The sequence below is a fragment of the Blennius ocellaris genome (assembly GCF_963422515.1).
Source record: "Blennius ocellaris genome assembly, chromosome: 12".
Lineage (NCBI taxonomy): Eukaryota > Metazoa > Chordata > Actinopteri > Blenniiformes > Blenniidae > Blennius > Blennius ocellaris.
Window position 1 is genome coordinate 23071370 of NC_137661.1, and position 27132 is coordinate 23098501.

The following is a 27132-nucleotide window of genomic DNA, read 5'->3' on the forward strand; positions in this document are numbered from 1 at the left end:
CATCTCCTTGAATGTTGCCTTTGAGGTCCTCAATGTTCTGGCTCTCAGTTATCTCGTGAATCAATTGTCACTCCACATCAAGCCGGACCAAACACTTTGAGTTCATAGATGTCATCTGAAAACAGACTTTGTTGTATAGTTAATCCACAAGCTTTGTCTTCCACACAGTTTCCTGACATTTTGCTATGATTAAAAACGTGCAGTCACATTTAAGTAATGCCCTGTGTGTCCATTGGGTGGCAGTAGTGTATCATTGTAGTTTATCTTCAGGTCAGGTCTTTAAAAAAAAAAAAACCTTTTTTTTTGCAGTTTGTTTATTAGTTGGTAATTATTACCTAGATCTCCAGCCTCGGTTGTGTGCACTTTTACATACATACATGCATACATACATACATACATACATACATACATACATACGTCTCATTCATCATGTCTAAAAAGACGTAGAAGGATATAAAAGTAATTTAATCCTATCCATTCCCCAATATTCAATAACCACATTTTATAATTTGATTTCTTCCTGAATCCCATGTACTAAAAATATGCATTTTATTATTATTTTATTATTATTATTATTGTGTTTGAATATAAAACAAATTGGTTTAATATCTGATGCGCCTGAGAAGCAAGGCGGGGCTTACGAGACGTTTAAAAGTATCTCAACCCCGACTAACTTGCATCCCACGTCATCTTGCCTCGTGCGCATTCTCGTTCGTGGTTGGACGTGAAGCCTGGCACGCTTGGCTTCTGATTGGCGACTCGGAGTCTCGGCCCAACGGTCGCGGTTCAAACTTGTTATGGTGCTGTGGGCTCTGCAGCGTGAGCAGTGAGGCTCAATAGGTTTTCGTTTATCGGTGTAGTGTGAGCACTATGTAATGTGATTATTTTCCTGATTTCGCGGATTACTTTCTCAACGCGGGATGGCGGAAGCGGGATTGCTCGTCTTCAGCCCTCCGAGCAGAAACAACACGGACAAGGAGAACCGCGTCCCGATCTTAAGTTTCACCTGGTTCTCCAAGCCCCCGGTGGTGTCGTTCGGGACGGTGAAGGTGGGCTCCTCCAAGTCGGCTCTCCTACGGGTCGAGAACCCTTCGGAGGAGGCAGAGGTGACGGTGAGGGTCGAGGGGGTCGGCCCGGACAAAGGGTTTTCCATCGACCACAGCGAGTTCACGGTGCAGGTGAGTCTCAAACTGCAGAAAAGCAGATACAATTAAAAGGAGGGTTTATAAACGTCACCATAACTTGAAGTCCTTTTCCATTCATCTGCTTTGTATGAACTTCTAACTATATCCATCCGCATAATTCAGCGGATATGTTAGTTTTAATATTGCCTCTATTGACAATTTTTTTTAAACTTTATTATATGCCCCCTCAAGGCTGTGCCCTCTATTTTTAGTCATTCAATATACATCAGTCACTTTTAAAAAGCGTCATATTATCAAACTTGCTGTTGAGTTATTGTGTTGATTTATAATGAATATCGATAGATCCACATGCTGCTGTGACAAGAAACATTGTTAAACTGAATTTCAAGCTACAGTAATAATACGATTGGCCTTAAATTAAGAGTCCATGATTTTGGAATAATGTCAAATATCACCCAGGGAAGATCGAGGATTGCTGCTGGATTTCAATGTGAAATAACTCAAAGTAATTATTGCAAAATGTGGACTGCCACTGCTTTGAATGGAACAATCACAAACTGCCGCTGAATTTCTATGGGCGCCATTATATGGTTGTCTTCTAGTTTCAGTCTCAAATTGGGTGTAATGATGGACATTTTGTGAAATGCGTAGGCTTTTCATCGTAAAAGGCTTCAGTCAATGGTGCACTGAGTCCTGTCTCAGTATAAATGTGCCACAAAAGAAATGTGGATAGATTTCAGGAAGACACATTCTCTACCAGGTCTTTCTCTAGTTCATAGAGGTGGTGTGCCATGTGTTGTGCCATGGCCCTTTGAGTAGTGTACTTTTTGGATGATTTCTAATTTGTCCGTTGTCTGTTGGTTTCTCAAGTTCAAAAACAAACGACTGGGGAGTGTAGTTAAAATATGCTGCAAAACTTACAATAATATTCAAATTTCTTCGTTTGTTGGGCTTTTTTTTTTCTTTACACAGTGCATCAACATGGTCCTTGAAGGACAGATTGTTGTTGATGGTTATGCCAAGGTATTTATAATTTGTACCACAAATATATCTTTTTCTTTTTTTGGGGAGGGGCCCCAAGTTCACCAGGCCAGGTGCCTTGAGGGCTGTTGCTTTTCTGTATAAGCTGAGGAAACACTGGATTCTTTGCAACTCAAAAGAAAAATGTCTGTCTCACAAAATTCCACAAAAATTTCAATCTGATTGCAATGAAGGGCTTCTGATTATGATTCCTGGTGGTCTTGGTGATGACATAAATATCAGACTCAGGTTTGTTAAAGCAGGGACTTATCAAAGACGTAGCTGAAACGGTGTGTGCAGGATCTGTTTGTTGATTTCATCTGTCAGTGTGGGTCTTGATTTTGTTCTGTTTTTTTGTGTGTTTCCAGCCTGAAAGTGCCTTTTCTTTGCGCATAACCTGGACTCCAGTAAAGGAAGGAGGTGTGCGGGAGCTGATATACTTTAATGCCAGTGGCCCCGGCAAGTACCAGGCTGTTCTGCTGGGGACTGCCCTAGACCCCCACAACAAAAAGGTAAATGTTTTGACAATCTTAACTCTAGCAACGGTTGGAGAATAATGAAGAAATCAAGGTAAAATCGAAATATTTTTCTCGGTCAATCCAATCTTCGTATTCATTTTTCCATTTCATATTGCACCACTCTGAAACAGACTGAAACACTCATAATGTGTACTACATGTGGACTGTTTACTGTGACCTTTTTTTTTTTTTTTTTTTTTTTTTTTTTTTTAATCGACTAGAATTTGTTCAAATTTGATTTTAGTCAACATAATTTCGTCACCTCGAACCTCTCACTTGCTATTTGTGTTTCAGAAGAGCCTGTGGGACACACTCAAACGTGGAAGAGAGAGTGGCCAAACAGGACGAAGGCCAAGGAGATCAGGGAAACCTCCTTCCATTCTTTGTCCGACTGTCAAGCCCGGGAACTCTGGAAATGTGTCTGCCAGGTCAGACCTCCTGGGGAGGAACCGGAAGACTAAAGGTGTCTCTAAAACGCCTAACAAGACCCGGGTACCGCTTGGGGCACAAGAGGGGAACCCGATGCCTTCTGTCCAGAGTGAAATGCAGCTTTTGTCCACACTGGACAGCCAGTTAACTGAAACCAAGGTTCCCTCTTTGAAAGAAGCTCTGGCAGCTATTCAGTCTGATCTGGACGTCAGTTCCAGCTGTGAATTCTCCGATTCGCTGGAGTCGGATAGAGGAAACCATGGCTTACCCGACAGCCCCCAGTTGATCAACGTCAACGAGCAAAGGTTGACCTTTTTTGTCAGCCAGACGGTTCTCCGGCGGCCCGAGGCAATGGCGGAAAGCGCGAAGGTGCGTTTTACCTCCGCCACTGTGACCAAAGGCAAAGCGCCGGTGGAAGCGGTGGCAAGCCGTCCGCGTGAAAGGACGGTGAAGAAGTCACGACGGAGACTCTTGGATAGAACTCTGGAGCTGTCATTCAGCAGCAGTGAAGCGAGCTCCCCTCAAGCGGGAACCCCGAGCCTTCCAGTCATTGACTCGTCTTCAGGAAGAAGCTCGTGCGATGGTGATCAGGTCCTGAAGACTTCGCCCTCCACCTCGCAATCAGAGTCTCTTTCTGCACCAGTCACACTCTCCGGCACTCCTTTTGGCTGCTCTTCATCTCCGGCTCCCGCATCCATCCCTTTGCCTCTCAGCTCATCTTCTCCCATGCTCTGCACGGCGTTGCTGGGCTCACCGAGCCAAGAGCAGACGAGCACTGCTTCAGAGTGTCCCTCGGTCAAGGAAGACTTGTTTCTACTACACTTGATCTTGAATACCAAGAAGAGGAAGAGTGAGGAGCATCTTCACAAGGATCAGAATGTTGGGAAAATCCCCAAAAGGACTCAGCTGGAGGCGCAACGACTGGTTCGGGAGAAGAAAGGGGTGACACCGGGACAGAGGAGAGCAGGTGAGCCGGCTCGTCTTCCTCATGCGGTTCATGTAAATTGACATTATGTGGAAATTATGTAAAGAAATTGACACTAATTTGACACCTTTCGTACTTATTTCAAAGTGTAATGTCACGGGATATTCATTGTAACACAAGTCAAAACTCCTTGTTTGTGTTGATTTATGGCACCAATATAATTAGTCGATTTCTGATATGTATATAGCTCTCATACTTTTGTTGATGTTTTAAGCTACACATCAGAGTTCTGTAGGAGGCTAAACCAAAATTATTTTAAGTAAATTTAAAGACAAAATAACTATTGAGAAAATTGTCAATATACAAACGATTAAGGTATTTGCAGTGCTTGATGGGACAATTGTGGCGATACAGCATAAAAGGGCCCGCAAGTTCCTGTTCTTAGTTAGGCCTGTTTTGCCAGCAACAGAAATGGTGATTAATGAATTAGAAGTTAATAATTCCATCCACAAAATTCCTGTTTGCAAATTTGAATTCATGTTTTTGGGTGTTTTTTTTTTTCTTTTCTTTTTTTTTCACTCTACTGGCTCATGCATTAACCATTGAATATCAGTTGAACTTTTCTTTTCTTTTCTTTTCCTCAGGGTCGGTTTGCTCTATGTCAATGCGAATGATCACAAAGTCTCGAGTTCCTGCCCAAGCAAAGCCGTCGCACTCCAGAGCCGCCTCACAAAGTAAGCAGTAGCTGCATTTACAGGCCCTGCTCACAACACGGCCTCTCACCTGAGAACGCATCGTTATTGTGTTTTCATTTCAGAAAGTTTCAAACTTACTCTGCAACGTTTTGGAAATTATTCCCAGCTGCGTTGGGCATGGGCAGTTGTAGCGTCTCAAAAGTTTCCACAGAGACGGAGTGGGGCGTATTTTTACAAAAACGTCAAATTACGAGCTGTTTTGAAAATGCTCTTTGTCTCTGAGTACGGTTATGTAAACAGGGCCGCAATCTGGTTGAGTTGTCTCCCATCTAAATACTCTCCCAGGACGTTTCTTGCCGTTGTGGCTCATGAACACGTAACAAGATGACTCGTGCATTTACATGACGAGTACAGCAAGCTGTTGTTTATCTCTCTGTACTTGACTTCTATTCAGTGTGATACTAATGAGCGTCATCCACCAAATCTTTTATACTCATAAAAGATTTGATGCTGCACCGAGTTCTCACTCGGTGCAGCATCATGCCCAAAACTGTTATTGGTGCTTATATTGAGTTTTAAACATTTTTCAGTCTGCATTTGCATTGTTGACACTTCATCTGTTTTCATAATTTGTAGATCTTGATGTATGTATTTATGGGTTTAGCATTGTTTTCGTTTTTTTTTTTGCAGGTACCGGATCATTGAAGAGAACAAAAGTGGTTGCGGTTGCTCAGTCGAAGCTGACCTTCATCAAGCCAGTGCAGACAGGTATATGATCAGTACACGAACAAAATGTTTGAAAGCATCTTGTTTTGTTTCTTCTCCTCCTCGCTTATCTTCGTGCATGTTATCTCTTCCTAGCTTTGCCTCGGCACCCCATGCCATTTGCCGCCAAGAACATGTTCTATGACGAGAGGTGGATGGAGAAGCAGGAGAGAGGGTTCACATGGTGGATCAACTATGTGCTCACTCCCGATGACTTCAAGATCAACAGCGAAGTCAATAAAGGTATTGTTATTATTTCAGTTGCATTTTCTCTATACTCTCCAAGCTCATGCTGTGACAGTCTAATGGGATTCTAATAAATGTGGCCATGAAGAAAAAAAAGAGAGTGTTGCATATTAGAACTCGGTTTATCTGCATGAATGTTTTCTTATTCTTGTAGTCTCTGTATAGTTGATGCCAATGCTGCACTGCTTGCAATAAGACAAGCATTTGCTGGGTTAGGGTTAGGGTTTTATTATTGTGTTCAGTTGCGGGACTCGGTGGATGACCTGAAACAGTGCAACTCTTTGAGGACGAATCAGGAACAGCAGTTTATTTTATTTATTTATTTTTAAAAAATCTCACGAAACATTTTGTTTATTTTGACACTTTATAAGGTCGTCCTGTTGGATTGAGCCGTCACGCCACCATTCCTCAAAACTTTAAACTACGCCTGCATGTCATGTGCTGTAATGACATGTTCAATGATGTTGCCTGTCAGTTTTTCTATTCATTTTTAAATGTTTATATTATGGTGATGCTAACTTTCCAGTGTATTATTCTTCCTTGCTGTACTTTATTTATTCTTCTTTTATGTGTGTGTGTGTGTATGTAGATACTGCAGTATCCCTTGCCATTGCCAGCAAAGCTAAGCTGAACGCGCCTGAAGCTCCCACCAAAGAGGAGATGTCGTTCAGTACTTACACGGCCCGGCGGAAGCTGAATCGCCTCCGCCGCTCTGCCTGCCAGATGTTCATGTCTGAGGCCATGGCGAAAGCCATCCAGAGGCTGGAGGTGGAGGTGGAGGCTGGCCGGCTACGTGTCCGCCCCGACCGCCACCTGTGGAAAGACATCGGTACGAGCTGTGTGTTAGGAAAAAACCCAGAGTTCTCAAATATTTGACAGCTCACGCGAATATCCCTAAATGTTTTTTGGTCTTCATCACATTTCAGGCGAACGCAAAAAAGTCCTGAACTGGCTGCTGTCGTACAATCCGCTGTGGCTACGGATCGGACTTGAGGTATTCTGACGGCCCGCTGCTTCTCTGCTGCTGCCTTTTGTGAGTTTGTTCGTCTTCACAGTGTTGTCTGTCCTCAGACGATCTACGGGGAGATGATCTCGCTCCACAGTAACAGCGACACACTGGGCCTGGCCATGTTCATCCTACAGCGTCTGCTCTGGAACCCAGACATCGCCGCCAAATACAGACACCCCAGTGTGGCCCACCTCTACAAAGATGGTGATTAAAGAATATATGATTCTTGTAATGAGTGATCTAAATGGAGGCGTGTGATCAGGGACATTAAAATAACTGGACTAATCACAACTACATGCATTTTCGGGGTTCTTTGTCTTTCCTGGGGTCTCTCCATGCAACCAATCAGGAGCCAGTCAGTGAGACACAAAGTCTGGCAGGGCTATAGTACATATTCAGTTAAATTGTCTTTCTGCAGCAACACAGCACTCTTACAGAGAAAAAAACAACTATTCCTAATGAGCGATCAGAGAAGAAGGAAAGGAAGGAAGAAACCTGCTGAACTCAGGGGTGGAGACTTTCTGTTGTTCTTGTTGGGGTTAAGAAATAGAGTGAAAAGAGTAGGACAGAGAGCATTCGTCAAACTGATACAAAGTCCCTCCCTGCAGACTTTTGCTTATCATCTGCTCTGTTATTCCTGTCCAGGCCACGAGGAGGCGCTGTCCCGCTTCACGCTGAAGAAACTGCTGCTCTTGGTGTGTTTTCTGGACAAGGCCAAGGAGTCCCGTCTTATTGAGCACAACCCATGTCTGTTCTGTGTGGACGCCGAGTTTAAGGTACTTCAGAGGCATCCTTGTACAGCGGTTTTCTTTCTGTGTCCCCGTGAACAAGCTCAACCTTTATCCAACAGGAGCCAACGGATTATTCGAGTGGTCATAGGAACAGAAAAATGTAATGGCAGATAAAACTATTATTGGAGAGATTTCCTTCCACTACTCTGACGTCTTTGTGTTTTTGTACCCATCCATCAGATTTTTTTGGGGGGGTGGGGTAGATTTTTCAGCACATCAAACTTTTGCTTGTGGTGCCTTTTGGCCAATTTTTTAACTAAAAGACCAATATGAAGTCATAGCTCTGGTACGTCTTTTGGGATTATATTGCAGACAACCAAAGAATAGTTCAGCTGAGGGTTTTTTTTTTTTTTTTTTGCAGTTACAACACCAGTTAAATAGATGAAAAAATCAAGAGTGCAGACCCCCATTACATCGCCCATCGTTCCTCCCATTTTCTCCCTGAATTTCAATCTCTGTCTTTTTTGCAGACCAGCAAAGACCTACTGCTGGCCTTCTCCAGAGACTTCCTCAGCGGAGAAGGAATCCTCTCGCGCCACCTGGGCTACCTTGGGTTACCTGTCTCCCATGCCCAAAAGCCCCTGGACGAGTTTAACTTTGCCGTAAAAAACCTGGCAGTGGACTTGCGATGCGGCGTGCGTCTAGTGTGAGTGAGAAATTCTTTTTTTAATGTTACACCGTGATCCTCGGTGTTTGGAGGAGTTTGTCAGTGTTGGCCTTCACTTTCGCATTTACTCTGTTTTCAAAACAATATCTATCCCACAAGAGAGTGCTGTTTGTCTTTGTAATAAAACTAGTCACACATGCTATAAACAAACAATGGTGAGTACTCGGGCTTTCATGTGAACAGATGAAGTAAAATTTTTATTCCGGTGAATCTCATCCATCTAACTACCAAAGTCCCAGGAGGATATGGTCACACCAGCAGTGACTAGACAGTTTTGATTTTGTGGAAATTTCCACTAGAGGCTTTTCAGAAACTGAGCGGTTTTACTTTGGTTTTACTTTTGGTTATACTTGCTTGATTTTTGGTGCCTCTGGCTTCTGCTCTGTGGCCACCAGCAATGAAATAACAATCACAACAAATATGTTTTTCTTAATAAATTAACTGCACCAAGCTCAATTAATTTGGGATTTCTATATGTTTTTTTGCACTTTCACATGATGACATTATAATAATAATATAATATTTGAAATTGCACTGTGTGGCAACACGAATGTCAATTTCCTCCTAATTATAAATGTGTGATGTCTAGTGCATCCCTGGTTCAGTCTGTCAGCTACAATCTGCATCTTCTGCAAAGTTAATTTAACTTCTGGAGATGAATGTTGGGTTTCCAGCTGCACCTCTCTGAAGAGTTGATCCTGAAACAATCCCACTCCAACAAATCTGTATCCGTACATCCCTACTTATAGCATTGTATACATGCAGTTATTGCTGTATTTACCATTTTTGAACATGTTTAGCAGCTGCAGATGAGTTTGATTTGATGGACAGTGGGTAGTTTTCTTCTTTCTTTTAAGGTGAGCAGTTAATAATAATAATGGCAAAAGGGGAAACTGAAGTGAAGGCGATCTTAAAGAATAGCCCCTTAAGACCTCTTCATAACTGTTTTTTTGCTTCCAGGCGTGTGATGGAGCTCTTCCTGCAGGACTGGAGTTTGTCAGAGAAACTACGTATGCCGACCATCAGCCGCCTCCAGAAAGTTCACAATGTTGACATCGCTCTGCAGGCACTGAGAAGCAAGAGCGTCGACCTCAAGGACGAGCGCGGTAATGGATGAATTTCACGGTGTTGAAACAATTGACCCAGGCTACACCTTATTCTGTTTTTCTTCCACTGTTTCTGATGTTTAATCCAAAGTTAGCGGGCTTTGTTTGGAAGACAATGATATGCAACAAGAATCATGGGGTGAAGAAAATCAACTTTTAAAATTAAATGGCAAAACTAGTTTACATGTTACATCGTTTTTGTTTTTTTATGTCGCCTTCAGGCTCCACCATCGAGTCCAGGGACATCGTGGATGGTCACAGGGAAAAAACCCTGGGTCTCCTGTGGAAAATCCTTCTTGCATTTCACGTGTGTATACAAATATTTCTCCCACAAATTGGCGGCTGAACTTTTGAATTTGGGTGAAAATGGTTAATTGAAATGCTTGATGTTCAGCTGGATGTGATTTTGGATGAGGACGAGCTGAGGGAGGAGATTGGCTTCCTGAAGGACACCATCAGGACCAAACGGAGGCTGGAGTCTCTGAAAGGTGACCAGGGGCCTCAGCCAGGTCCTGCTGAGGAAACCGTGTTGTTCAAACACAGCAGCAGAAAGATCACCCTGCTCATGGAATGGGTGTGTGCTGTCTGCGACTTCTACAGGCTGAAGGTGAGCCACAAAAATGACTGCAATCTCAGCATATAGCCAATTTCTCCAGTTCAGCCACTCGCTGTGGACCTGATGGGAACAAAAGTCACACGTCACAAATATAGATTTTATTTTGATAATGGAGTTACAGGCCATAAGTCAGTAGGATTGCAATCTGGATGTGATAAGTGACGTCTGTCATTGGTCTGTGCAGGTGGACAACTTCACCGTGGCATTCTCCGATGGACGTGTCCTCTGCTACCTCATCCACCACTACCACCCTGGTCTCCTGCCAGCAGAGGCTGTCAGTCACAGCACGACCCAGACCGTGGAGTGCTCCGTGGATGGCCAACTCGAGCTGGACCACTCCTCCAATGACCCCGATGCCTCCTTTGACTGTCTCACAATAGGCCTTACAGGTATCTGACAGCCATGGGCACTTTTTTTTTTTTTTTTTTTAATTTAAAGAATAGCTTTATCCGCATTGTTTTGCTTTGAAAATTAATCACGAACTGGGAGTTTCACATTGTACAATGTTGAGCAAGCGGAGTCAAGGTATGAATAGCCATCAATATATTTTGAGTTTTTATGGGAAGAAATTACTGGATAGGTTCATTGGGGTTGTTAAAATGAACTGTGGAAAACTCACTTGGAATAACAATATTTGGTTTGCTTTTGCCAACAGGACCAGACTCTCAGTTGTTTCACAACCTGCTGAAAAATGAGAAAAACAACTTCAGGGCATTCAACACTGCGTTGGCTTACCTGGGAGGTGTTCCAGCAATGATGAACCCAGCTGACATGTCCAACACGATCCCCAACGAGAAGGTGGGCTCACATTCAGAGTCACTTCTCCTTTTGATTGACTCAGTTTTACAGATGGCCTGTTTTACCAATTACACATTGGTCTGTCTGATTAGATTGGCTCCATGTGATCAAGGTAGCCGGTTGTTGCTCTGATCGGAGTCCATGTAAATGACACATCGAATTGATTCCCACTGTGAAGTGACCAGAACTGTTGTCTGAATATTCTTCTTCTATAGGCACAGGAAACAGGGTTTTACAATACAATATTATCACTACAAGGCTCTAATAAACCATACATGCAGTAATGAATATTTACCCTGATCCAATGAACACGTAAACTTGATATTTCCAACCTGTTCCAGTCTGAACTTAACTATAAATGTTAATTTATAGTTAGAAAGTATATAATACGTTTACTTGAATTAAACATAATTGTTTATTGGTTTTATATCTCATGAGTAAAATTATCTGTGTTGAACAGTGAGTTTGATTAATTTACCTTTTTGTCTGTGAAATCTCAAACAACTGCCTTGTTATCACATGACCAAAAGAAACAATGGTTTATGTTTATTATGAAAGTTCTTTGTCTCTTTTGTGTGTGCGTGTGTGTAATATAAAGATGTTTGAGACCCTCAGAGTGACTCTTATCTTCATCTATTTACTTCCAGGTTGTGATATCCCACCTGTCCTTCTTGTGCGCTCGTCTGCTGGACCTGCGTAAAGAAAGCAGAGCTGCTCGGGTCATTCAGGGTGCCTGGAGGAAATACAAACTAAAGGAGGAATTAAAGCTCTACAAGGTCAGACAATGTTTTTTTATTGTTGTTTGAAACTGTATATCCAGGACCACAACTACTACTCTCCAAACTTCAAAGACATTTTCATACAATTTCAACACACATTGAAGTGAGGGAGGGTCATGACCTTTCAAGCTCCACCACCACTGGGACAATAGAACGACACTGAAAGGATATTTGACAACATTAATAACATAAAAGATCTGTATAGGTGAACTCCTTTTATTTATAATTCTGAAATGTTGTATGCATATAGGAGAGAAACGTCGCAGCAGTGAAGATCCAGAAGGCGGTGAGGAGCTTTATACAGAGACGCAGAGCTGTGAGGCAGAGCCGAGCTGCTGTCACCATCCAGTCACTGTGGAGGGGCTACGCCGTCCGCAACCAGATGAGACTGAAGAGAGAGGCTGGACTTCGTGCTGAGCAGCATGAAGCAGCAACCATCATCCAGGCAGGTTTTTGCAAAGCCACATTGTGAAGCAAAATCTATTAAAAGGGACTAGAGAGTTTGTCGAGCCATGTGATTGTTTTTACATTGAAGTTTCTTCTCTTGACCAACCAGGCTCACTGGAAGAGGTTTTCGGCCAGAAGGGCTTTTCTGCGCCTCAAACGTTGTGCCATTGTCATCGAAGCACAATGGAAAATGAAGAGGGCGTCTTCTGAATATCGAAAGCTTCGCCATGCAGCCACAGTCATTCAGAAGTACTCACGAGCGTGGGCTCTGTCAAAAAGGGATCGAGCAGATTATGTCTCTCTGAGGACTGCTGTGGTGACAATACAGCGGGGGTACAGAAGATGGAAAGCACAGAAAACACACCAGGAAGACTGCGCTGCCAAAGTCATCCAATCGGCGTTTAAGAAATGGTATGTGGAGAGAATGGCCAGAAAATCTGCTGCTGTCAGAATTCAGTCCTGGTACAGGATGAAGATGTGTCTCCAGAAGTACAGAGCCATGAAGAGAAGCGCTGTGCTCATTCAAGCTCAGTACAGAGGCAGTGTGCAAAGACGCCGCTTTCAAATGACGAAGGTGCAGCACAACTCTGCTATTGTCATCCAGAGCGCCTTCAGAGGGTACGTAGTCAGAAAGCAGGTGGCCAACATGGAGCATGCTGCCGTTTTGATCCAGCGCCGCTTCAGGGCCTGTCTGCTGATGAACATGGAAAGGAAAATGTTTCTGAGGATGAGATGTGCGGCCGTCATCATACAGGCGGCTTATCGAGGAAAAGTGTCTCGAGACTCACTAAAAGAGCGAGACAGAGCAGCAGTGGTAATCCAGGCAGCTTTTAGGAGGTATGCTGTCCAGGGGCGCTACAGGGTCTTGCAAAAAGCTGCAGTCATGATACAGAGAAAGTACAGAGCTACAGTTTTGGCTCACAGACTAAAACACAAATACGAAGCTCTGAGAAATGCCACACTCACCGTACAGTCTCACTGGAGAGGTAGAGCAGACAGGAAGAGACTGGAAAAGTATAAGGAATGTGCAACGTTGATACAGTCGTGCTACAGACGACACAAAGCACAACTGGAGTTCAGATACATGAAGGCAGCAGCTGTCGTCCTTCAGCAGCGTTACAGAGCCTTCGTTGCTGGAAGAGAGATGAGGAATGCTTACCTGCAGAAGAAAGCAGGATGCCTTACTCTCCAAACTGCATTTAGAGGCATGAGAGTTAGGATGGAGCTCAGAAGAAAACACCAGGCAGCGACTGTCATTCAGTCGTCAATGAGGATGTTCCTTTGTAAGAAGAAATTTTTGCTCCTCCAACGCGCAGCAGTTGTCATCCAGAGCCGATACCGAGCCCTTCTGCTCTGCAGGGCACAACGTGATGAATTCACTGAACTGAAGAAGTCTACCATAAAGATACAAGCTGCATTCAGGGGTTACAGAGTGCGGGAAAACCTGAGGAAGAAGCACAACGCCGCCACAGTGATCCAAGCCCAGTTCATGATGTACAGAACACGTATGGCTTACCTGGCTCTAAAATGTGCTGCCATTATTCTTCAGGATCGCTACAGGGCCAAGGTGCTCAAGGACAGGCAGATTCAGACATACAGGGCAATGAAACGTGCTGCTGTCGTCCTCCAGGCAGCGTACCGTGGCCATCTGGTCAGGATGAAGGTGGCAGAGATGCACCGGGCCGCTACACTCATCCAAAGGAAGTTTGTGACCACCAGAGAAAGAAGGCGCTTCCTTGCAGTCAAGGCAGCAGCTTTGCTCTGTCAACGTAGGTACCGAGCAGTGACGCTGGCAAGAAAACAGCGTCTTGACTATTTGTCGAAGCTGAGGGCAGCCGTCTGTTTGCAGGCGGCCTACAGAGGATTCAAAGCAAGGAAGCAGCTACATATCAAGCAGGCTGCAGCTGTAAAAATTCAGTCTCATGTCAGAAAGTACCAGCAGAGAAGGAACTTTGTCAGGCTCCGCTGGGCTTCCAGTGTCCTGCAAGCGCACTACAGAGCAAATAAACAGATGAGGGCAGACATGCTCTCCCTGAGTGTCAAGAGAAATGCTGCCATTGTCTTGCAAGCTGCCTTCCGTGGAATGAAAACCAGGCAGGTACTCCAACAAAGGCATCGGGCTGCCACAGTTATCCAGAGAGCTCACAGAGCCCACCGTGAACGTGAGCATTACCTTCGACTGAAATCCTCCGTTCTCACCGTGCAGCGCAGGTATCGGGCCAACGTGGCAATGAAGAAACAAAGACAGGTGTATGAACAAACCATCAGAGCAGTTATCATCCTGCAGTCGGTGTACAGGGGAAAGCTGGTCAGAAAGGACACAGCCTGCCGGCGTCACGCTGCTACTGTGATTCAGTCTGCGTTCAGAACGCACAGAGATTTTGTCAGATTTCAGGCCATGCGACGTTCAGCCATCGTCATCCAGAGACACTATCGGTCCTGTTCTCAACGACACAAAGCGCAACTGGAGTTCAGATCCAAGAAGGCGGCAGCTGTCGTCCTTCAGCAGCGTTACAGAGCCTTCGTTGCTGGAAAAGAGATGAGGAATGCTTACCTGCAGAAGAAAGCAGCATGCCTTACTCTCCAAACTGCATTAAGAGGCATGAGAGTTAGGATGGAGCTCAGGAGAAAACACCAGGCAGCGACTGTCATTCAGTCGTCAGTGAGGATGTTCCTTTGTAAGAAGAAATTTTTGCTCCTCCAATGCGCAGCAGTTGTCATCCAGAGCCGATACCGAGCCCTTCTGCTCTGCAGGGCACAACGTGATGAATTCACTGAACTGAAGAAGTCTGCCATAAAGATACAAGCTGCATTCAGGGGTTACAGAGTGCGGGAAAACCTGAGGAAGAAGCACAACGCCGCCACAGTGATCCAAGCCCAGTTCAGGATGTACAGAACACGTATGGCTTACCTGGCTCTAAAATGTGCTGCCATTATTCTTCAGGATCGCTACAGGGCCAAGGTGCTCAAGGACAGGCAGATTCAGACATACAGGGAAATGAAATGTGCTGCTGTCGTCCTCCAGGCAGCGTACCGTGGCCATCTGGTCAGGATGAAGGTGGCAGAGATGCACCGGGCCGCTACACTCATCCAAAGGAAGTTTGTGACCACCAGAGAAAGAAAGCGCTTCCTTGCAGTCAAGGCAGCAGCTTTGCTCTGTCAACGTAGGTACCGAGCAGTGACACTGGCAAGAAAACAGCGTCTTGACTATTTGTGGAAGCTGAGGGCAGCCGTCTGTTTGCAGGCGGCCTACAGAGGATTCAAAGCAAGGAAGCAGCTACATATCAAGCAGGCTGCAGCTGTAAAAATTCAGTCTCATGTCAGAAAGTACCAGCAGAGAAGGAACTTTGTCAGGCTCCGCTGGGCTTCCAGTGTCCTGCAAGCACACTACAGAGCAAATAAACAGATGAGGGCAGACATGCTCTCCCTGAGTGTCAAGAGAAATGCTGCCATTGTCTTACAAGCCGCCTTCTGTAGAATGAAAACCAGGCAGGTACTCCAACAAAGGCATCGGGCTGCCACAGTTATCCAGAGAGCTCACAGAGCCCACCGTGAACGTGAGCATTACCTTCGACTGAACTCCTCCGTTCTCACCGTGCAGCGCAGGTATCGGGCCAATGTGGCAATGAAGAAACAAAGACAGGTGTATGAACAAACCATCAGAGCAGTTATCATCCTGCAGTCGGTGTACAGGGGAAAGCTGGTCAGAAAGGACACAGCCTGCCGGCGTCACGCTGCTACTGTGATTCAGTCTGCGTTCAGAAAGCACAGAGATTTTGTCAGATTTCAGGCTATGCGCCGTTCAGCCATCATCATCCAGAGACACTATCGCTTCTATACCCTTCAGCGGCAAGAAAGAGAAAGGTTTCTGGAGCTGAAACGATCGGTCACCGTCCTTCAAGCAGCATTCAGAGCCTGGCGTGTCACAAGAGACATCAGACGACAGAATCAAGCAGCGCTTGTTCTTCAGGCCTGCTGGAAGGGCTCAGTGCAACGACGCATCTTCCAGACGAAGAAAGAAGCAGCTGTGAAACTACAACAGACGTTCAGGGCAGTGCTGCTCGCCAGAGCAGAGAGGGCCAACTACATTCGAAAGAGGCACGCTGCCGTCACACTTCAGAAGCACTGCCGAGCCTGGATCACAAGACGGCAGGTAAGAGAAACCTTTCCTAACCCTGTAGTAATACAAGCATTTAAAAGCCACCTGGCCATGTTATTTTTTTATCTCATATTCTTGAAAATGATTGAACAGGCTAAATATATGTTTAAAGAATATCTTAAATGGACTCCAATGTGATTCAGGAACTGGAGGCCGCCCAGGTAGAGAGGAGGCTCCGTTTCACGTCCGCAGCCTTCCATCATCTCAGCGCCATAACGATCCAACGGGCTCTCAGGGCCCACTTGGCTCTGAAGTCGGCTAAAAGGCAGATTCATAATGTTGTCACCATACAGGTACCTCAGTCACAAGCCCACAGAACCATCGCCGGTACTGAGCGCTATATTTGTTAAAAGCGGTCCGTTGTCTTTTCCTAGCGATGGGTGAGAGCAAGACGGCAAAGAAAACAATTTCTGGAAGACAGACGAAAGGTGGTTCAAGTCCAGAGGGCCGTCAGGAGCTGGCTCGCTCGTCGTGTGAAAGCCGCGTGCATCATCCAGCAGGCCGTAAGGAGGTTCCTCCTCGTCAGGCGCCAGAAGAGGGCAGAGCAAGGCATCGCCAAAGCACAGGTAAAATAGTCACAGGAGACACTTTGACATGGTTTGATCATTGTTTTTCACCTCTGGTCCAGAGATCAAAGATGTAGCTCATGTGCAACCAGAGAAAGGAGCAAGAAAAAAAAAACTTCAGGGTAATACTGCATGAATTAATGTAGATGTAAACAGAGGTAATGTCGCTTTGTTTATATCGCCATAAATTCAATGGAGCTTCAGATGAGTTGTGAAAAGTTTTAAATAATACTGGGGCAGTGGATGCTTATTTTAGCACTTTTTAAACCAGTTTTATAGATGTATGGATTAGAACTGTTGTCCTACATGAACCTAACATGCACTGCCCCCTACTGGTCACATGGATTAACATCCCAGACCAACGTTTGTAACTTGTAGTTCACGCGCATAAAGGAAGCCTTAACGGCATCGAAAAAGAACCATAGTGTGAAATAATCTGTGATTACAAGACTGCATTAAGATTACATTTTTTTGAGGTCGTCTTTTGCCTTTTGTTCGATTCTGTCCAGGCTCTCTGGAGAGGCCACCTTTCCCGCAGTCTGAACGACAACCCCAAGTTGGTGGCGTTGAGGCACCGCTTGCGTCAAATAACCGCCGCCGCCAGAGAGGAGGACAAACTGATCAACAAGACATTGTTTGCCCTTCACCACCTCCTTCACTATAAACAATTCTCCTACCTCCTGGAGGCCCTGAAAAACTTGGGTACGGCTTCTCGCTTCCACTGCGCTTTACTGTTGAACTTAAACACTGCAGCGACTCTAATGCTACTCGGTGTATAACACCTTTCACCCCCACACAGGATGTATTTATGTGGTTGTAGAAAGAAGAAACTCTATCCTTTTTCTCGGATTTTAGAGAAAGTTTCCAGATGATGCAGTGTGAATGAGGTTTAAAATATGTGTCTGTGTTCAACGGCACAGAGACGACCACCAGGCTGTCCCCGGAGTGCTGCGAGCGTCTTCTGGGCAGCGGCGTCACCATCGTCATCTTCACGCTGATCCGCAGCTGCAACAGGAGCATCGCCAGCATGGAGGTCATCACCTTCTCCGTCCAGATCCTCCTCAACCTGTCCAAGGTATCGTGGAGACACGGAGCAGCAGACCCCTTATCGAAGCAGCGTCGTCGAGTACATTCAGAGAAAAGTTATTTTATTAATGGAGGATTTACTCTCCATTTGAGTCGTTTTCACTCCTGGCTATTTTATTTTGATCTCCTTTTACCAACTCAGAATGTAATAACTTTTATTAAGTAACTTGAACAGGCACTCGGTAGAGCGCATACCTTCATCGATGCCACTATTGATGCTAACTGGCCTCAATTCAGGTACAAAGATATTTTTCTCATGTAAAATCACAGAGGAAATGAAATAGTTATAAAAAAAACAGACGGCAGCGAATTGAGAGATCTTTGGTTCCCATATTGATTGGTGAAGACAAATTTTCTCTCATTTTGAATTTGATGGCATTGACGTGTGGTTAAGGTTGTTGGAATTCAGTTGTCTTAATTCAGGATTTTATATGATGTCGGAAATTTATCACATGTATGACAGGCTGGCAGTCGCTCGGTTTGGAGAGTGAGTTGTCTGTCTGTAAGTGTCCTTGAACAAGACACAGAACCCCCAAATTGCTCCCAATGGATGGACTGAGCTCCTTGAACAGCAGCTGCTTCCATCGACGTGTGAATGTGTGTGAAGGGGTGAATGATTAACACTTGAAAGTGCATTGGGGACTGCTCAAAGTGCCAAAATGCAATAAATGAAGTTCCTGTGCATTCAAAGACACAAAATATTAAAAGGGTAAGGAAATTGAGATTAATTAATTAAGGTATTTTGTCTGGACAGCGAAGGACGTGAGAACAAGTTTAATTTACCATGGATTCAGTTCCTTTGGACTGAGGACTAAGTTATTCGCACCACTTTGAAAATGATCTTATTTCATGACTGCACACCACAATTGCACACCAACTGTGTGACGGTCACTTGGTCAGCTTGTTTTCAGGGAAGTGAGAATGATCTTTCATGCTGTGATTGACCTCCCTGCAGACTTTCTCTTCCTTCTTGTCCTGGATAACACACTGTTCCCATTTCCACGGTTCAGTTTGTGGAACTGTCTTGTTTTACTTTGTTGTTTTTTCACATTTCTGGGTAGACAAAAACGCCAGCAAAGGTAGTTTGACATTAGTTAGACATCATATTTTAGTATGAGAATTTTTACTTTGGACAGTCATATTTTTTGTTTATTGTTATTTAATGTTTACATTGTTCAAAGAGTGCACAGTTTGCTAAAGCCAAATTCCTGATTTGTTAAACTTACCTGGCCAATAAATTCTGATTCTGATTAGTGTCTAAAGGAAATTACAATTTAAGCCGAACCCCCTTTTTTTTTTTTTTTTAAGTCTGCCGGCCAAATTTTCCCATTTGGAATAGCTATGAGGCTCTTTTTTCCTTATGGAAAAGTGGTGACTTTAATGTTTTTCATCTGAAATCTAGCAATAATTATTCTTGCTTCTGTCAACTCCTGACATTTTCTATCACTTTGATTCGTATCACTTCTGTCTGGTTAAGTTAATAACATGAATGGAGCCATAAATTGCAGCTCCACTGTGTGCGTATGGCACAGTCCTCAAGGCAGGGAAGTTTACCTGGAGTCTTGTTGGTAATCGAATTACTCGAGGAATCGTTTCAGCACTACCTTTATCTCAAGCTCTCGATTTTTTTTTTTTTTTTTTTTTTTTTCCCCCCCCTCAGTACCACAAGACCATTGACATGGTGTATTCAGTGGAGAACTCAGTGGAGACACTGCTGGACCTGCTGCAGAGATACAGAGACAAGGCAGGAGATAAGGCGGCAGGAAAGGGCGGCAGCATCTTCACCAAAGCCTGCTTCGTTCTTGCCATTCTGCTGCAGGACCAACGTCATGCTGGGGTTAGTACCAACACCTGGACCCAAAGCCATGACATACTGAGACTGATTGTAAAGTAAAACAAATGAGTAACTTTATTTCCTTTTTTTTTTTAGGAGGTCTTGAAGCAGCCCAGCGTCGTGGACAGGGTCCGCAGTATTTACCGCCTCACCGTTCGCAAACACAAGATGGACGCAGAAAGAGCCGTCATTAAAAACAAGATGTCGGCCTCAAACAACCGGGCTCACGTCTTTACAACGACTCCTCACAAGTCCCGGCCTCCACCAAAGTGCGTCCGTTGGTTTGTGTAATACGCATGAGCAATGCTGTTGGGAGACGTACAATTTCAAGGAATTGATTCAAATTTTGCTTCTTTTTTTTCTTTTCTTTTCTTTCCACAGATTTGCACCAGATTGGGTTCTGAGGAGAGACAAACTCAAAGACGTCAACGACCCCCTCAGGGCAATTCAGATGGTGGCCGAAGCTCTGTTTGTAGTTTAAAAAAAACCAAAAAAAACTCTTGTAAATATTAACAATGTGTCTTTAACACTTTAACTGCTTTTTTTTTTACATGACAGTTTTTATGTTTTCAATCTGTGAATCTGTTGGTCAATAAACCATATTTTCAACGTTTTTTTGTTGTCAATGCACAAAGTTTCATGAAGTCTCACAGACCATGACCCACTTTGCCATCTATAAATTATTGTAGATCATGTATATAAAGACTGCAGCAAGAAATACGTTGATACCTGGTAGAAATTACACTTTAATAATAAGAATAATAAGGCTAATTTGGGGTCCGAGCAGTAGTGATGGCCAAATGAAAGTTCATGAGCCACTGTCTTTATTTTCTGAAGTGCATTTTCAATCATTTGTTGTAATGTGGTTCCAAAGTATTAGCTCAGACAAACAGTTTATTTTTCCCTTTTTTTTTTTTTTTTCAACCCCCACTGTTAATCATTCACGTTTGTCCAGGCAGCTCACGCCACTTCCAGTCAAACTCAAATGTTTATTGGCAAGAACGTAGTGTCACCACACCGTCACCCTCCACACAGGGCTGATCTCATTTCTGTGTTTCCCCTCATTACATCAACATTGTCTGTGCAGGAGACAAACACCTGCACACCTTTTACATATCTATCTATCTATATCTATCTGTATTAGTGTTGTCAATCGATTAAACAAAATTTACTAATCGATTGCACAATTTTCTGTAATTAATTGCAATCAATCGCATAGTTTTTTTTACGGAAGACCAAAGCTTGTAATGGATATTTATTCAGGGAAAACCACAGAATTAATGTCGACTCAACACACTGAGGCTATATTTAATTTCAAAGACTATTTTTATAACGTCCTTTTAGCTTTGCGTGAAACTGTTTCTCTCCAAGATTAGCAAAGTGATAAAAACATTAATAAATGAATTAATAAACATCCAACATGAGTCTGAGGTGACAAGTAAGAAGGCATCTTTCTTTTTCAGCGGGACATTAATTTAGCATAGCAGTGGAAAGAGATGCCGTGCCTCCTGAGCACAGAACCCAGTGGCAGAAGGTACAGGGGCCCTAAAACAAAACGAAGCTGCAAAATGTTGCCAAAATAAAAGATATAATAGCAATATGCACTCCGTCTGGTTGGTGGTGAATTTTCACACCTTCATTTGGTTCTGGTGGCATTCAACAACAAAGATAGGACCCAACAATATTTTTCTAATCAAGAGTGTTGAGGCACAAAAGAGTTACTATTAAGGCTATTTTTTCATGACCACACATGGTATTGAAACTTCGCCTCCAGATCATGTTACTATGTGTTCATGCCATTCAGGTGTTTTCAAATCTTCACTGGCACGATGGAAGGCGAATCTCCCCATCCAGACATCTCGCACGCATGAGGCTTGTCTGTACAGGATTTCCTCTTGTGCACGCAAACTCTATTTCTTGATTATGATGGGAGTACAGCTTACTTCGATCTACATATCTGAACCGAAGATTACGTGTATTCAGGTCTACTGCGTTCACGGTGCATGGTTCTGCAAGAGATCACATGTAAAGAAGCATAATTGTGAGTGAAATACAAGAAAGTACTGCATGCTCGACACATAACTACAGTTATTCATGATTCAAAAGCCAATGAGCTTCTGTATCCAGTCAGCGTCATCGAAGTTTGGGTTGCTGAGGACTGGAACCAATTCTAACTGACTTTGGGTGAAGGCAGGTTACACAGTCAATCACAGAGCAAACCACACACACTGACACTCACACCTACGGGACATTTACAGCAGTCATTATCACCATACACATGTTTTTGGGATGTGAGAAGAGACAGGACTATAGAGAGAGAAAAAAGCCCACACATGCACATGAAGAACATGCATACTTCACACAGACAGTCCCTCCAAGCCCAACCTAGAATGGAACCTGGAAGCTTCTTGTGAGCACACCGGAGTGGTAATCCCTACAGCCCTTTGACAAAACACATTTTCGTAAATATAAAGGGAAGTCAGACTTACTGAGGCATTTCATGTCTCCCCTCCATTCACCATTGAAGCAGGTTCTGTATGGCTCGCCCTCCATGATGTGATACCTTTGACAGCGGAATTCAACCGTTTCATTGTGGCTGTAGATTAATTTCAGAGTTTCTTTGGTGTCACCGTTGACAAGAGGTGGAGGATTCATACAGTTCACAGGAGCTACAAGAGAATCAAGGGACACAAATCCCAACTTTTAGTGGCATTTTCACCTTCAGCAAATGATCAGAACCTTTTTTTTTTAACAAGGGTGTTTCATTTCGTGTACAATCTGGCTTCTCAGTTCTGCTTGAGACACAGCTGTGCACATCAGGATCATTTACACCCATAAGTAGTGAGAGAATTGTCTTACTGCCACATGTTGGAAACGGATGACTCCACTGTCCATTATCCAAACACTGAACAGTTGCATGGCCTTGAATGAAGTGGCTGCGCATTTGGCATGTAAATGTCAGATTCCTTCCTTTCAGTAGCTCATTGCCCGGCACATATTGGTGGTTTACGTTGTGTGGCACCCCTGTGATTTTGCACGTTTCTGTTGGGAAGAATGCAAGAGAGTTTTGTCATCACATTAAACTTGTGTCTTTTTTAAGATCTAATGAACCAGAGTTGAGAGGCTACCTCACTGCAAAGTTTGTTGAGTTAACAGGAACTCATTTCTGAATGGCATGCTTCAAATGTGTCAATCAAGCAACATTTTGAATTAACTTTTCTATGACTGTGGCTCCAACAGATCACAGAGACCTCTGACGGTAAAGTCATGAATTGAGCAGTTTTCACACTGAAATGGCTCAATATGTTTCACTACTACATGCCACTAACATGTCTCGTGGTCTGAGCCTCCGGCCCTTCTCCAACCGCAGCAAGAATTGCTGCGTTTTCATCTCTGTGAAAGTGCCTTGAAATGACAATGTTGTATTTGGTGCAATACAAATAAATTTGAATTGAATTGAATGAATGACAACGTACCAGTGCAGGTTGGGAAGGGCGCACTCCACTCGCCGCTTTGTAAGCACCGAATTTGTGAAGCCCCATCCAGATGGTAGTCATCGTTGCACTCAAACCCTAAAGTGTGTCCATATTCCATTGTTTGTCCTCCTGTCGGCAATCCGGTCACACTGAGCTTCGGATGTGTCATGGCTGTTTTACAGGTGGTGCCTGAAAAGAATGAAAGCTTTCTCTTAAAAGCTGCTATTGAAAATTTCATACAGCATTTCCAGAGTTAGACTATCTTGTGAATATTAATACATATATATTGTTTTTTGCCACAGTTAGAATGTGAGTTTTCACTTGACAGTCAAGCCTCTCTGTGCAAATAAATATACAGAAGCAAGACGAGCAGTTAAACAAGTGTTTGATGTTGAAACAACAATCAAAGTTACGGACTACTTAGTATAAATTCAAAGGAGATCTGAGTGAGATTTCAATGTCCAAGCTTTCATATCATAAAACTATGTATATCAGTATCATTTACACCCATAAGTAGTGACAGAATTGTCTTACTGCCACACGTGGGAAACAGATGACTCCACTGTCCATTATCCAAACACTAAAAAGCAGTGTTGTAATGCCAGTTACTCTCATATGACAATTTCTTTTTTTTTATGATTGTCAGAATCAACACTGCTGTAAGAGATACCATCAAAACAATGGCACAATTTCTCTTAACTTGCAACAGCCTAATCAAAGAGCTCACAGTTGGAAGTTGTAACTAAAAACAGGAGTATGAGTCAGTGAAGTGAGACAAGATAAGCAGTTCAGAATACAATTATCAATCAATATCACCAAATGTGTGACAGAGCTGTAAACTGGCTGTGTCTGTATCTAACTTAAAGTGAGAGCTTGAAAAACACCACATGAGGACTTCCATAAGGTTCCACCCTGAGCTCACTACTGTTCAAGATCTACATGCTTCCACTGGCTCAGATGATAGAAAACACCAACATGAGTTATCATAACAATGCAGATGAGAAACAGTTTTACGTCAGTGCTTCACCCGGAGACTTCAGAGCAGTACCAACACTGAGTGTTGGTATAGAACAGGTTGATCTTTGGATGTTCCAGAACCTTCTTCAGTTTAACAAAATAAACCTGAAGTAGTCAATTCTTGAGAAAAAGAGGGAAGATTTATAGTTGGTGGCCTCCTCCATTCTGGGAGGTTAAAAAGAAAAAAGAAAAAGCCTGAAATCTTGATATGATCATGAACTCTAATCGGAGCACGAGATGATGAAGATGTTTGACCATCACCCTGAAAAACATAGCAAGACATAAAGAACTGGTCTTTCCAAAAGGTCTAGAGAAACTAGTACCCACATTAATTTTCATTAGAAGGGACTTTTGTTAAGCTGTCCTCATGAAGACCAATAGGATCCATCACGTCAGGGCACTTATCAGCTCTCAGAAAACTGTCCTTGAAATAAAACTACCAGTCAACAAAGCTTTGAATGGTTTACATTTATACATGTCCCATCTTCTGCTTCATTATAGTGACCATCATTTAAAAAAAAAAAAAAATGACACTCAAACCAGCCTGAAAAGACTGAAATGACAAACAAAGCAGCATGTTAATGTAAGAGCAGAGGTGAACTGACTGTTGCAGGATCCTCGACGGACTGTCAGCCAGCCGTCGCTCGTACAAACGTATTTGATGAGGAACTCTGACGAGTAGCCCTGATCACAGGTAAAGTGGATGATGTCTTCTTCACGATACTGATCTCTTCTGGTCTCCACGGAAACGCGAGCGTGAGGAACGTCTGGTAGTGTACCACACGCTGAGGAGCAAACATGATCAGTCTTAGGTGATTGAGCACAAAATATACATTGACAGTGGTGGGTACAGGATTGTCCTGAAGGTTCCTGGCGTCTTTCAGACCTGCTACCCTGGATCCATCATCTAAAATTAATCAAAGAAGAGAACATTTTTTATTTTAACTTGTTCATTCTCTGTGGATTTTTTTTTTTTTTTTGAAAGGGAGCCTATTTTTCAAACCAAAAGGGAACAAACGGTTTACAAGCTGGCACTGCTGCACAAACATTTGCTCCAACAAAGTTTTCCAGGTGGCATGAAGTTACTGAACTCACAATAACACGTTCCCTGACGGATCACCAGCCACCCTTGACTTGTGCAAACATATTTGGAGGTTTGAGCTGCTATGAAGCCTGCATCACATGAGAAATGGATCACGTCTCCTTCCTGGTAGTCAGATTTTTTGGTGCCGTCTGATACATGGCCGTGAGGAATGTCTGGGACCTTTGAACATGCTGTGGGAGGAAAAAAAAAACGATTGAAAAAAGAAGTGGTGTTTGCTTATGAAACACAAAGTGAAAAACATTAAACTGAAGTAGGTCCACAATTATCTATCTATCTATCTATCTATCTATCTATCTATCTATCTATCTATCTATCTATCTATCTATCTATCTATCTATCTATCTATCTATCTATCTATCTATCTATCTATCAATCTATCTATCTATCTATCTATCTGTCTATCTATCTATCTATCTACAAATACAAGAACATAACACAGGATATTACGATATATGACTTTCAAATCTTAAATTAAGTTTTAAATCTGTTGTTCATTTACTCAATTTGCTCTCTCGCTTCGACTGTACTTGAACCAAAAATTCCATGTTTGTTTTTCCTCAATCACTGCAGACCCTGTGACTGTCACAGATACAGAAATACTGTAAAATGGTTCATCTCACCATCCAGCGACAGAGAAACGTCCACAATTGCCCACAGGTGGAGGGACAGAAAGAAGCCGGTCAGTTTCATGTTTTCTGAGGCAGGTTTCAGTAATTTCTACCGTCAAGTTTGAATCCTGATGCAGAAAAAGGGGAGAGGTAAACATGGACTGCCCCTGGAGAAAGTAGATGTCCTATGCCCCCTGAATTCAAGCCAAACTTTATTGAACCACTTACACCCTCTCAATATCACATACAACTCTTATCCAGGAAATAAGATGTCATACAATTGCTTTTAAAATAAATATTTTAACCGATTGCTGTTGGGACGAAGTCTTTAAAGTCCTTTGTTCCAGACGCTGTGTCATTTCTTTTAAATCACATCGTTTTGTAATCAGGGCCAAAAGTGTAAACAAACATGTTTGTTTTAGGACACAGAATATCATCCTGATTTCTTTCTTTTTTTTCAGTAGCTCATTTATTTGTCACATACAATGTTATCAACACAGTGAATAACATGTAGTGAAATGACAAGGAACCAATAGATGTGTCTTTAGCGGTTTGGTTTAAGCAGTCAAAAACACAACAATAACTAAAGTTCCAAAGTGTTCATGAGGCGTGCAGCCTGGGGGAAGAAGGTCCTATTTAGTCTCTCAGTTCTTGCCCTGAGAGAGCGCAGCCTCCTTCCAGAGGGGAGCCACTGGAACAGCCCATGATGGGGATGATGAATGTCTGCCATAATCTGCTTAGCCCTCCTCACACAGCCCTTCTTGTAGAGCTCCCCGGGCTGAAGCAGTGTAGTCCTTGTGATACACTCAGCACAGCGCACCACCCTCCTGAGCATCTTCTTGTCCCTCTCCGTGATGGCCCATTATCCACACTGAGAGTTTAATCCTGGCTGTTCATCCTTAGTTTTATCAGCATAAGATTTTTACGCAGATGCTCGGTGACTTATTTTATATGAATCCAAATCGCTGCTAAATTTGACTAACCTAGTAACAGGAAAATTGGATGAAGACGTTCTAGAGTTCTCCAGCCATGCTTCGTCTGAGGAAGGCCATTCCCTCAGGTTCAGGAGGTCTTCTATGGGAATAAGACAATATCCTTTTTCACAGTTTAAGGATGTCTTTTCTTGCTGAGCAAATCTTGAGCAAAGACCCTCCTGATCTGGCGTATAGTGCCCCAGGATATCATTGAGGCCAACCGAAAATCCCTTACAGCCTTAATGTACAGATCATTAGGTCTCAGGTCTTGTGAACAATAACAAAGTTGATCATACCTGAGACCTCTGGCACCAAGTACACTCATGAGCCTCCTTGTGTCCAAACATGTTT

At 43.3% G+C, this 27132-nt stretch overlaps 2 protein-coding genes across 2 annotated transcripts; one reads left to right on the plus strand and one right to left on the minus strand.

The window, feature by feature from the left end:
• Positions 1-920: 920 nt before the first annotated feature.
• Positions 921-20212, plus strand: aspm (assembly factor for spindle microtubules; the record flags this gene model as incomplete). Its single annotated transcript, XM_080506314.1, has 26 exons — positions 921-1178; positions 2534-2677; positions 2978-4079; positions 4682-4771; positions 5423-5500; positions 5594-5740; positions 6333-6572; positions 6670-6737; positions 6815-6956; positions 7398-7528; positions 8014-8189; positions 9171-9316; positions 9538-9623; positions 9711-9923; positions 10117-10321; positions 10588-10730; positions 11378-11506; positions 11760-11954; positions 12066-16109; positions 16259-16408; positions 16490-16681; positions 17191-17383; positions 17602-17756; positions 19428-19604; positions 19698-19870; positions 19983-20212. 26 exons carry the CDS (start codon positions 921-923, stop codon positions 20080-20082), a joined length of 8877 nt encoding a protein of 2958 aa, XP_080362440.1. The 3' UTR covers positions 20083-20212.
• A 1207-nt stretch (positions 20213-21419) lies between these two features.
• Positions 21420-25889, minus strand: LOC308137563 (complement factor H-related protein 2-like; the record flags this gene model as incomplete). The annotated part of the gene is made up of 6 exons (XM_080506315.1): positions 21420-21610; positions 22091-22270; positions 23078-23266; positions 24700-24879; positions 25190-25369; positions 25820-25889. 6 exons carry the CDS (start codon positions 25887-25889, stop codon positions 21420-21422), a joined length of 990 nt encoding a protein of 329 aa, XP_080362441.1.
• Positions 25890-27132: the final 1243 nt, after the last annotated feature.